Source organism: Indicator indicator, chromosome 22 (assembly GCF_027791375.1).
Source record: "Indicator indicator isolate 239-I01 chromosome 22, UM_Iind_1.1, whole genome shotgun sequence".
Classification (NCBI taxonomy): Eukaryota; Metazoa; Chordata; class Aves; order Piciformes; family Indicatoridae; genus Indicator; species Indicator indicator.
The window spans coordinates 14,396,669-14,408,757 of NC_072031.1; the positions used below are offsets into that span (position 1 = coordinate 14,396,669).

Sequence of the window (12,089 nt, forward strand, 5' to 3'; positions counted from 1 at the left end):
CCTGGGCAGCCCATTCCAAAGGACAATCTCTCTTTCTGTGAAGAGCTTCTTTCTAAGATCAAGCCTAAACTTCCCCCTGTGCAGCTTGAGACTGTGTCCTCTTGTTCTGTTGCTGGTTACCATTCTCTAACTGTCCCAGGGTGCTGAACCATGTTGCTCAGCACCACATCTATGCATACCAGCAGAGGACCAGAACCAACCATTCTCTGACTGTTCCAGGGTGCTGAACCATGTTGCTCAGCACCACATCTATGCATACCAGCAGAGGACCAGAACCAACCATTCTCTGACTGTTCCAGGGTGCTGAACCATGTTGCTCAGCACCACGTCTATGCACACCAGCAGCTGACCAGAACCAACCATTCTCTGACTGTTCCAGGGTGCTGAACCATGTTGCTCAGCACCACGTCTATGCATACCAATAGAGGACCAGTATACCAGTACAGGACCAGAACACCAGTATACGACCGGTACAGCTCACTAAGGCCGTACGGGCAGTAACGGAGCTGGAGCCGGACCCCGCGCCCACTCGGGGGCGCCGGGCCCCGCCGCTGGCTGCGGAGCCGTGCGGGGGTGCGCGGTCCCTTTAAGAGCCGGGCGGCCGTACCAAAACAAAACGGCGGCGCCGCCATTGGCTGCCCGGCGGGCACGTGGCGCACAGCTGGTTTCCTGCGGCCGCGCGCCGGTGGCAGCCCCGCGGCTCCCGCCGCCACGGCCCGGCCCGGCCCCGCCGCTGCTCCCGCTCCCTCCTGCCGCCGCCGCTCCCCTTCGTGGGGTCCCGCCACGCGATCCGCCGTTCCCTGTGCCGCGTACGGCTCGGCTCGGCTCGGCTCGGCTTGGCCATGGCGCACTCGTCACCGCTCGGCCTCCTCGAGCAGGGCTGCCCCATCCAAGTGGAGCACGATCGGAAGCGAAGGCAGTTTACCGTGCGGCTGAACGGTAAGGGGCGGCGCCGTGGGGCTCCTCGGTACCTTCTCTGCACCCCCACTGCCCCTGTCTCTACCTCTGTGAGAGGTCCCAGCTTCCCCAATACCTGCAAGCCCACATTCCCCCCTTTCGATCTCCTCCCCCTTCGATCTCCCCCCCCTTCCGATCTCCCCCCCCTTCCGATCTCCCCCCCCTTCCGATCTCCCCCCCCTTCCGATCCCCCCCCTTTCGATCTCCCCCCCCTTCGATCTCCCCCCCCCTTCGATCTCCCCCCCCCCCTTTCGATCTTCCCCCCCCCCTTTCGATCTTCCCCCCCCCCCTTTCGATCTTCCCCCCCCCCTTTCGATCTTCCCCCCCCCTTTCGATCTTCCCCCCCCCCTTTCGATCTCCCCCCCCTTTCGATCCCCCCCCCCTTTTCGATCTTCCCCCCCCCTTCGATCTTCCCCCCCCCTTCGATCTCCCCCCCCCTTTCGATCTTCCCCCCCCCCCTTTCGATCTCCCCCCCCCTTTCGATCTCCCCCCCCCTTTCGATCTCCCCCCCCTTTCGATCTCCCCCCCCCTTTCGATCTCCTCCCCCCTTTCGATCCTCCCCCTTCGATCCCCCCCGTTTCCATCCTCTCCCTGATATCTCCCCCTCCATCCCCCTTCTTTTCCCCTTCTCTTCCCCCCCGATTTGTCCCCTCTTTTCCCCCACCATTTCCCTTCTTCCTCTCCCCGATTTCCCCCCCTGTTTTTCTCCTTGCTATTTTCACCCCCTCCTCTCCCTTCTCCTCTTCCCCACCTTTTCCCTCTCCACTCCTTTTTCCTCTCCTTCCCCATCACCCCCAGCCCTCCCTGTACCACTGTGTCCCACAGCACTCCACAGGCTCCACCCTGCCCTCCCTCCACCCCGCTGAGCCCCTAGTGCCTCTGGTTCCTGATGCCCCCCCCCCTTACTTCCTGCCCTGCTTCCTGCCTTGGGGGGGATCTCCTGGTTCCCTTGGTCGGTGTGGAGCCCCTTTCTGGCAGAGGCAGGTTGTGGGGGGGACTAGCTCGCCCCCGTCCCCCCAGGATCAGATGCCTTTGGATGACGTGGAGGTGCTGCACCAGGTTGTTTTGGGGGACATTCCTAGGATTGGGAATTGCTGGGTGGCTTTTCTGGTAGGATTCCAGCAGGGAAGCCCCTTGAGGGTATGAGTGGCCTACGGGGCACCTAGTTGGGTAGGACCTACAGCATGGAGCCAAGCTGCCATCAAGCATCTGTGGGAGCAGGGCTGTGGAGATCTGGTGACATGGTGACCCCTCAACAGCTCTGTCACATATTGGATGGAGTGAACACAAAAAGTAGGTGGCACTGAAATTGCTGTATGGCAGGCTGGTCCTTTTCCAGCCCTCCTCTTAATGGTTAATCCCAAATACTCAACAAACCCAACTCAGATGGGTAGTGCAGGAACTGTATAGACTGTAGGAGGCATTCACAATAAAACAACAGGAACAGGCTGGATTTTATTTTAGAGTCTTCTGTCCCTCCCTCCCTCTTTTTTTTTTTTTTCTCTTTTCCCCCTTCAACCACTAATTACAAAGTGCAGGCTGGAAGCTCCACAGTGGTGGAGCAAGGAAGGAGGAGACATACGTGCTGGGTGCGGAGAAAACAATTTCACCAGCTGCTTATTTCAACTAGAGAGAGATCAAACGAGGTCCCAGGTGATGGCTGTCCCTGCTGCCATTGTGAAGGCTGGAAGGCAGCCTTGTAGCTGTAGGTAGGGTTCCTATGTGCAAAAAAAAAAAAGAGAGGAGAGAGCTAAGGACCAACAGTGATTAAGGAAATGGAATCTCTTTATCGTGGTTTGCTGAGTTAAACCTCTGCCAGCCACGCTGTGGGCTGGGTAGCGTTTGGTGGCTGAGGGAAGATGAGTTGGATCTGGTGAGAATGAGCTTTGAGAGTGAGAGAATCAACTGTGGGATCTATGGTGGCAGGGGACCACCACAGCTTGGGGAATCCACAGCCTTTCCCAGGGTTGTAGGTGGATCCCTGCCATCAGGATTGTGTTTCTGAGTTCAGGGAGACTGAACCCCAGTAAGAAAACTGAGCTGAGCAGTGTCCTGCCATGACAGTCTTCCTGCTGCTGGGCTGACTAACATCCATGTGGGGCAGGTGATCCATCTCTCCTTCTTGTTGGGCATTGGCTGTTACCAGCCAAGCCCTGGAAAGTGGTCAGAAGATAACAATGTCTCTAGGAGTGCGTGGCAGGGTGTTTATTTCCTGCGCTGCCCTCTTCATCACTCCCACTCCTGGCACCCTGAGCATCAGGTGCTGAATGCTGTGGCAGTTTTTCCTTGCTGCGTGCAGGGGAACAACAAGAAATGGTCCAGGCACAGATTTTAGTATCAATGTGACCTGCATGTCCCTCTGAGAGCACTGTTGTGCCTTGTGTCACTGCACTGTGGTGGAGATGAACAGCAACCTCATGGGGTGAACCCACAGCTCGCCAGTGGGCTCCAGGGGCAGCTTGTCTCTGGTGTCTTGGTCCTAATTTCAGCTAGATGTTGAGTGTGTGGGTGATGCTCTAGGGAAAACAGGTGAACCAGGGAGCCAGGCTTTGCTTGTCTCCAGTGGCAGCTGGTCTCTGCTGGACTGACGTGGTGGTTTACAGTAGGGTGGTGTTGAGTAGAAAACTTTCCGTGGTGATACTCTTATGGAAATCCCTGTAGCAAGAGGCCTGAGACACTGCAGAAGCTGTGAACTAGTTGTGAAAGTGTGTTCAGCATCATCCTGTGTTCCTTCCTGCACCCCTGTGTGACTCTGTCCTCATACACAGGGAAGATGAATTGTGTTTGGCATTTCACAGGCTGCCTCATCTTTCCCTTCTCTGCTCATTGCTATTCTCTCCCCTCATTGCTGAACGTGCCTCCTAAAACTTCAACAGCCACAGCTGCTTCACTTTAATACATTCCCTTTTTCCTTGCATCCTGAATGCAGAAGCATTGAGAAGCTGGAAGTAAAGCTGATTATAACCAGACCTCACCAAGCTTGGTTATCCCTCTGAGAGAAGAGTAGAAAGAAGCCCAACTGGATTTGTAATCGGTTAAGATGTGACTAACAGCACGAGCTAGCCAGAAACCTCCCTGTGGAGAGACTCTGTTGGAAAACATCAATTTGTCAGAGCTAAAAGCTTCTGTGAGAATCACACAGGCTGGTTTTGCCAGGAATAGTTGGGAGGTTTGGTTTTTTGGTGGTGTTTTTTTTGGTTTTTTTTTTTTTTTTTTTTGGATTTGAGATACAATTTCTGGTCAAAACAAGAAACCCAAAGAGACTCCCATCTCAAAGTAGCTGGCAAGTCAGTCTGGCTGCTGGCACAGCTGCCTGGGGCAAGGGAACACCACTTTTAGCAGCAGCCTTTTGGAGTTCTTGATGCCCATCAAACATAAGGCAGGAGATGGGATCACCACAGGCACCAAGAAGCTCTGGTTCCTTAGGGATGTGTGGGCTTCTTGTGCATCCGTGCCCCCATTCATCCAATGCATGGGTGCAACAAGCTACATTTTCCACACCTCCCCAGGATCCAGTGGCTGGAAGCTTCTGCTCTGCCTGCTGCTGATCTGAGTCTCGGGAGCTCCTTCATCAGGAGTCCAGGTTTAGGTTCATTAGGAAAACTGGAGCAGGTTGTACCTTGGTGCTTTCTTCTGCTGAGACAGATGCCCTCCAGGAGAGGAAAGCTGCTGAGTTAGCAGTGGGGACAAAGTGATCAGGTTGCTGTACGCTGCAGCAAGACATCCCCACTCTTCTTCCACACCAGAACCATCTCAAGAGAGCTTCTTAACAGGAAACTGCTTCAGACCAGCCTGCTCCTGCCCCCTGCCCCTGCTGCTCCTGCGAGCAAGGCCCCTCCGTGCCGGCCGCGCCGTCCCCGCTCTGCTCCGTCTGTTGTACTCTCTGTTTTCTCTCCCTAGTAACATGCCAGTGCCTCCCGTGGGAGTAGGGCCAGCCCGTGGCATGCAGGCAGCTCCAGCCTGGGATGTGTGAGCTGGTCAGGACGTCTCGTCCTCCTGGCAGCTTTCAGTGGCCACCTTTTGGCTCAGCAGCCAGAAGCAGCTGAGCTACAGCCAGCCTCTGGGTTTTGCTGTGTCTGAGGGTGGGAGATGGGGCTGCTGTCTGCTCTCCCCTCCTTTGTGCTCAGAAAATGGCTTTGCAGCAGTGCCCCAAGCAGGCTGGAACTCAGGGGCTGCCTGCAAAGCTTTGTAAGCTTAGAAACTGGCCACAGGTACCCAGCCCTGGTGGGGCCCTTGTCCTGCTCCAGTCCCAGGCACACAATGGTGTATTGTGGGCTGGGGCCAGCACAGAGGGATGGGGAGAAGGCCTGGGGCTGGATGGATGGTTCCTGCTGTGCTTCCAGTGCTGCAGCATCCCCTTGCTAGCCTGTGCATGCCCCAGTAGAGGGGATCAGCAAAATATGGGCTGGAGCTGGGTGCCTGTGTGTTCCTGGATGCCTGCCATGTCCCTTCCTCAGCTCAGGGCTGGGGCTGGGCTTGCTGCTTGTTCCCCAAGGCTCACAAGCTGCCTGGCCTGGGGACTTGTGTCTGGTGATGTGACTGAGCCTGTGACACAGGGATCCTGTCCACACTGCTTGGGTGGAAGCTCTGTGCCATTGATCCCAGTAGAAACCCTCCATGGTGAGCAAGACCTGGTCTCTCACCCCACTCCTGGAAAAGCTTCCTCTTCCCCATGCACTCTGTGATTCCAGAGAGGGAAGGCTGGGGACCAGCTGCACTGCTGTTGCTGCCATTTCCAACACAGCCTCCTCTTGCTCCTCTTCTTGCTGGGCTGATTTGCATTGACTCAGACTTCCTCACTCTCGATGGCCTTGAAGCCAAGGGAAGTGTCTGGGTGCCAAACACCAGGAGCAGGCCCATGGGGCACTGTTTGACCTGCCTGAGACCTGGGCTTGTTTTGCCACACTCCCTCTGTGCAGCCTGATAAAATCCCTGTCTGAAGTCTAAGGAGACAGATGGAGGGAAGGCTGGCTTGTGGTGTCCCTCTAAAGCCATGTTTTGGTGTTCTTTCTGCCTGTGTGCCCTCTCTTTTTGTGGGGGTTGCAACAGCCTGGTGCTGAGCTGCTCCTGTGAGGGATCAACTCTGCTTCCAGCCCCCCCAGCTTTGCAGTGTTCCCTTTGCTGGGAGCAAGCCTCCCAGATCCAAGGTAGCAGCAAGGCTGGCTTATTGCAGTGAGGTTCCTCTGGTCCCCTTATCTCCTCCCTCCAGCCCTGGGGAGGCCTTTTGATGGGACAATAAAGGTTATGCCTACAGATGCTCATGGAGGGCCCAGGAACAGCCTGGTTCACCTGGCTTTTCCCAAAGGCTCTGGACCCCAGTGAAGATGGTATGGAGAGGATGTGCAGAGCAGCTGGGGTTGAAGGAAATGTGCTTTCCTCCCAGATGGTTGTTCCCCTCCCTTTGAGCTGTTGGCCACATTCAGCCTTGCTCAGCAGAGGAATAGGGATGTCAGTTTTCCAGGAGAGGCTGTTCCTGCAGGACCTGAGCTGTGAGCTGGCATCCCTGTGGAAGCAGGGCTGCCATAAGCACACAGCCTGGCAGCAGATGGTGGAGAATCCAAGTGGGATGTTGTCTCACAAGACTGAAATGGGGAGACCTTACTGTGGCATTTCAGTATTTAAGGGGGGGAGCTGTAAGAGAAATGGGGACAGGCTTTTTGGCTGGGCCTGTTGTGACAGGACAAAGGCTGATGGTTTGACACTAAGAGGGGAGATTCAGACTAGATGTAAAGAAGATTTTTTTATTTTTTTTAATGATGAGGGTGGTGAGACATTGGCCCAGGCTGTCCAGAGAGGTGGTAGATACTCCACCCTTGGAACCATTCCAGGTCAGGTTGGATGAGACTTTGAGCAATTTCAACCTGGTTGAAGGTGTCCCTGCTGACTGCAGAGAAGGGTAGACTACATACCATGTAAAGACCCCTTCCAACCCAAACCTTTCCATGATTTTATGAAATCCTTTCAGATCCTGTCTGGTTTCCTTGTTGATCAGGGCAGTCCCATGTCCCCAGCTTCTGAATTTGACCTGGCATGTTCTTGCCCAGAGGGTGTTTGTGGTGAGCATTAAGCATAACCACTCACCTTTGGCTACCCCCCTGATCAGCTCCTCTTGCAGTCTGAGTGCTCAGTTTGTGGTATCCCACAGCAGGGAGCTGGAGACAGGGACTGGGAGACACCCAGCCCAGCCCCAGGGCTGTGCAGGAGTGAGGATGCAGCAGCAATCTCCTCTCCAGCCATCTGTGTCACCTGCAGGGCTTGCACCAAACCCTGTGGCACGAGTGTCCCTGGCACCCTACAGCTCCTCAACCAACTGGTTTTAGAATGCTTCTGTGATATTGAGGGAAAGTTTGTCCAGAACAGATCCAAAGCACTCCAAACACCACATCAGCTTCTCTTTAAAATGCATTTGTGTGTGTGACAGATCATAGATATATATATACATATATATAAAAAAGTATATTTAACATTTCTAAAATAGGCCTTTTGCTCTGTCATCACTTAGAGAAGAATTTAAACTTGTCAAAGCTTCAGGTAGAGGCTATGGAAAGTTTTGGCCTGGGAGGAGAGCAGAGTGGAAGGGCTGGAGCATGAGAAAGCTGCTGTTACAAGAGCATTCTACAGCCTTTGGGGCTGCAGCCTCTGCTGATGGCAGCTCTAAGAGATCTGTCACCAAATGTGTTGTTTCTGATGCAAGGCTGCCCTGACCTGGGTGGGCTTTCTCTCCAGGGAGACAGGTCTGTGCTGCTGGGGAAGAAGTGGCCTTGCAGCTGCTCCCTTGGCTTTTGGCTTTGTTTGGGTGCCTGGATCTGCACAGGGAAATGCTGCAGTTCTCCCTTTTTCCGCCCCACAAAGATTTGCAGCTCTAAAATGGGGCTGTAGGGTTTCATCTGCACTGGTCTTGGTACTGGGGAAGAGGTGAGCACCTCTTCCCCACCCAATTACCTCTGCCCATCCCAGAGATTCACCCTAAACTCTGTCCTGAGACAGGGTGGGCAATCTGAGATCTGTAGGGAGAGTAGAAGAGCTTGGATTTGGTGAACTGGAAGCTGAGAGGGGCAGGATTGATGCCTGTAAATACTTGGGGGCTGACAGCAAGGGAAATTATTTATGCCCACCCAAGAACAATGTTGGCACAAGAACAAGTGGGTAGAGGGCAGCAGGAATGAAAGGCTGAAAATGTGAAGGTTTCCATCTGATGCAGGATTGAGGCTCTGCCTAAAAGGAGCAGGAACAAAAACTTGAGCTGCTTCTCTTGAAACGCAGAATTCAAATGGTTTCATTTCTTGTGCCTCTCAAATACAGGGATCAGGGGAACTGGGTTGCAGCTGAAATGCAAGAAAATAGTGTCTTGAGCTCAGCTAAAGCATATAATAAGTGTAGGTGGGCCTTGCAGTCCTTCACCCTCCAATAACCATTGGAGTGAAAGGAAAGGTTTCCATTATTTTATCTGATGGGAAGCTTGCATTGTTGAAACTCACTTTGAAAGACAGAAACACTCTAGACATGAAATATTTGCTTTTGCATTGAAAATGGCAGCTCAGGCTCTGCAGATGGAGCTGGAGGGGTGTTAGTAGCTCTCCTCTGATTTACATGTTTGCTGAAACCTTTTTTTTTTTTTTTTCCTGTAACTGAGCTGCTGTGAGAAAGGTCAGGGTGTTGCAACAGGAAGCCTCTGTGTGTGTGTGCATGTAAATGTGTGTGCACACACCCTCCCTTGCACGCCTGTGTGCACCTTCCTGTGTGCCTGTGGGGTTCATCTCTCCCAGCATCTTCCCCACAACCTGTCAATCCAAATGCTGCAGTACCAGGCCAAGAAATCTTGTCCTGTTTTACATGCCACAACACAAAAACTGTGCTGTAGAGAGAAAAAGGAGTTGGCCACTGCCTGGGTCAGCCTTGGATTGTTTTCCCCCTTCAACGCATCCCACCCCTCCCTGCCAGCTACTTTCCTACCTAAATCTGTTGTGTTGGCACCTCAGCCCCTGGATTCAGGGCTGGGTTGAAAAGCTCTAGGGCCTTGGAAAAGCCAAGCAGATCCACCTCTGCTTGCATCACAAGGGAGGGACCAGCAGGGACATCCAAGTGTCACCAAGAGCAAAATCTCTACTGAGACTTTCCACTACCCAGTGCCAAAACCATGCATGTAAGGAGCCCTGTGAGGGCTGTTGCAGCAGTCCCAAAGCTGCCTGCCCACAGCTGCCTGGGGACATCCCAAGCCTCCCTCCTGTCTCCATCCCCAGGTTGCCATGACAAGGCAGTTCTGCTCTATGAGTACGTGGGGAAGCGGATCGTGGACCTGCAGCACACAGAGGTGCCGGACGCCTACCGAGGCAGAGGAATAGCCAAGCACCTGGCAAAGGTATGGCCTCAGCCCCCACTTCCCCCCTGGGCAGAAGCTGGCCCTGTCCCAGCTGCAGCTGGAGACCCTGGCTGAAGCAGGGCCCTGCACTGGTGTTGCACGCATGCCCCATGGAAACCATCCCTGCCCTAGTGGGAGATGGGGAGTGGATGGCTGGGCAGATGGAAATCCATGGTCAGACATTTCCTATTTCTGGCAGTGAGAGGGGCTGGGTAGGTGCCAGCATGGCCAGCTGCTCACCCAGGTTTGGCCCTTTGCTCTTCACAGTGAGCAGCCCTTGTGCCCACCTTGCACAGGCTGTTCCACACCTCTCCTGGGGGCTGGATCCCCTTATCTCAAAGCTTCAAGGCCTTTGTGAGCCCTTTTTTCTGTCTGAGGCCCAGCTTTTGGGGCCCACAGCTGTGCAGGGAGAGCTGAAGAGCCATGAGGACAGTCATGGTGGGGGTTGTGGGGCAGTGCTTTGAGGTTACAGCTGGCCTCATAAACCAGGGCAGTGGGTGACAAAGGCAGTCTTGATGTGATGTGGCTGGGTCACCTGCATCCACCGGGTTGGAGGGTCACCTGGGGAGTCCCTGCACACCTCTGGTTAAACTGGGGACCCTGAAGCACTGTGGAGGCTGTGGCAGGATGGCTGCCCCCAGCTGCTTGTGAAGTACAAGAGTCCCAACCCCTGTGAAGCTCCAGAGGAGAGTGCAGAGGTGGGGGGGTGCTGGCTGTAACCCACCTGTCCTCTGTGGTTGGTTGCAGGCAGCCCTGGACTTCGTGGTGCAGGAGGACCTGAAGGCTCACTTGACTTGCTGGTACATCCAGAAGTATGTCAAGGAGAACCCTCTGCCACAGTACCTGGAACATTTGCAGCCTTAAAGCAGGACTGCTCTGGCACCAGCAGCCCTGCCCCGGACTGCTGGCCACGGCCTTCGCTTCTCTGCCGTCTCAGGAAATCCCTCTCCCACGCTCACACTTCCCTGGGTTGTGTTTTTTTTTTCCTTTCTCAGTGCACCCATGTGGTGCATGAGTGTGAGCACAACCTCTTCTGCTCTGCCCACCTGTGAGTATGGCTATGAGCCTTGGGCCAGGCTGGCTCTAGGCACCCGTGGTGCCCCCTGGTGCTCCTCCCCGGCCAGAGGGTGACAGAGGATGATGTTTCCACCCAACACTATCACCAGCCCAAGGGGTGACTTGGTCTGCACCTCATCTTCTCCCCTCTGCTTGGTGACAGCTGTGAACTCCCTGGGGGATATTGGTTAGGGGTGGCTGTGGAGTACCAGCCCCTCTTGCAGCAGCTGGGGGAGATGCTGTGAATTAAAACTCATGGGACAGAGGAGGTACTGGGGGAGCCCCAACCCTTGTAGAATCTGTTGGGCACTGAGCCTTGCACAAGCTCACCTGAGGCAGAGATGAGAACATGTGGGCCATGGTGGCACCCTGGGTGCTTTGCCACACCTGATGTGGAGACACTGGGATGGTGACACCTTCGAGACTAGAGACAGGAGCTGTATGAGAAGGGGGCTCTGGCCACAGGGGCCGGGGCAGAGCATATACAGCATGAGTGTGCAGAGGAAGAAAGGCAGCTGAGTTGCAGACACTGCTCCCTGGAGATGTCAGCTCTTGTCCAGCCTTCTGTACACAGTCCCACATGGCATCCCTGCAGGGTTGTAGGCCACCATTCCTGTCTCTGCTCCCTGCTGGTGTGGACACAGCCTGCTCAGGGAAGGAGCACCAGCCCCCATGGCCAGCCCTAGCCTAAGCAACAGGGAGACATCCCATGCTTTTGCAGGCACCAGGGTGGTTTCCTGCAGCTGAAGAGGAACGCTCCCCCATCTCCCTCAACCGTGTGCAGCCCTGTCTGTGCCCCAGATTGTAAAGTGTGAGCTGTCATCACCTCCTGGGAGCAACCTGGGCAAGGCCTCTGGGACCTGCTCCTGGCCTCTCTCCAGGGCTTGATGCTAGAGCCACCTGCCTTGGTGTGGATGCTGATCACTTCTCATGGCCTTTGGAAGGAAGCCCTGGCTCAGGACATTGTCCTTCTGCTCACCAGCCTCCTCTCACCTCTGCACCCAGGGTGCTGGCAGCATTGTGGAGTCCTTGGCCAGCAGCAGGAACCCCCTTGTGTTGTGCTGTTACCTCTGCAGATGATGACTCTTCAGCACAGTTCAGTGTTGTGACAGCTGGATGTAGAGGTACCAGCATGATGGCTGGGCACTGCCTGGTTCTGGCTCCCTGCCTTGCCCAGGCTGTGTGGGGCCTGAGCTGGACCCAAGAGCATCTCCTCCCAAGCTCTCAGGATTTTGCAGCATTCCAGAGCTGAACTGTGGTGAAGGAGAAGGTGCTGCCAGCCCTGAGCAGCTGCTGGGGGCTGCAGCCAGGCAGGACAAGATAAGGAGCCTTTCACACAGAGGCCACATCCAGACCAGCTTATCTCCCAGTGGGGACTAAAGTTTACAATCTGTGCCACCAATCGACCGAAGCCTTGGACAAGAGGCAGCTCAGCCCTCTCCCAGAACCCAGTGCAAAGTCCATGGTGACAGAGACAAAAGCTCCTACAACCTTCTCTTCCGGTTGAGTTGATCAGAGATGGAGACCCTGTGCCTGATGTCAGCCAAGGAGACCCTGAGCTGTTCCTCCCAGCCCCCAGCTCAGGGCAAAGCCCTGCTGCCTGCCTGTGCTTTTGGGCTGCTTGCTGCCAACACAGCACAGCTCTGCCCACAGGCTTAGGCAGAACCTCTCAAACTCCATCTCTGCCCTGCCACATCACAGGCTGTGAGACCCCTGC

The 12,089-nt window shown here is 55.0% G+C and overlaps 1 protein-coding gene across 1 annotated transcript; it reads left to right on the forward strand.

The window, feature by feature from the left end:
- Positions 1-842: 842 nt before the first annotated feature.
- Positions 843-10,180, forward strand: NATD1 (N-acetyltransferase domain containing 1). Its single transcript, XM_054391331.1, has 3 exons — positions 843-939; positions 9,198-9,316; positions 10,064-10,180. Exons 1-3 carry the CDS (start codon positions 843-845, stop codon positions 10,178-10,180), a joined length of 333 nt encoding a protein of 110 aa, XP_054247306.1.
- The last annotated feature ends 1,909 nt before the right edge of the window (positions 10,181-12,089 follow it).

Bases quoted from the DNA above. Each gene is read 5' to 3' on its own strand.
- NATD1 (XM_054391331.1), top strand. From the start codon at position 843: ATGGCGCACTCGTCACCGCTCGGCCTCCTCGAGCAGGGCTGCCCCATC. The intron at 940-9,197 runs GTAAGGGGCGGC...CTCCATCCCCAG, and splicing joins GTTTACCGTGCGGCTGAACG to GTTGCCATGACAAGGCAGTT. The intron at 9,317-10,063 runs GTATGGCCTCAG...GGTTGGTTGCAG, and splicing joins TAGCCAAGCACCTGGCAAAG to GCAGCCCTGGACTTCGTGGT.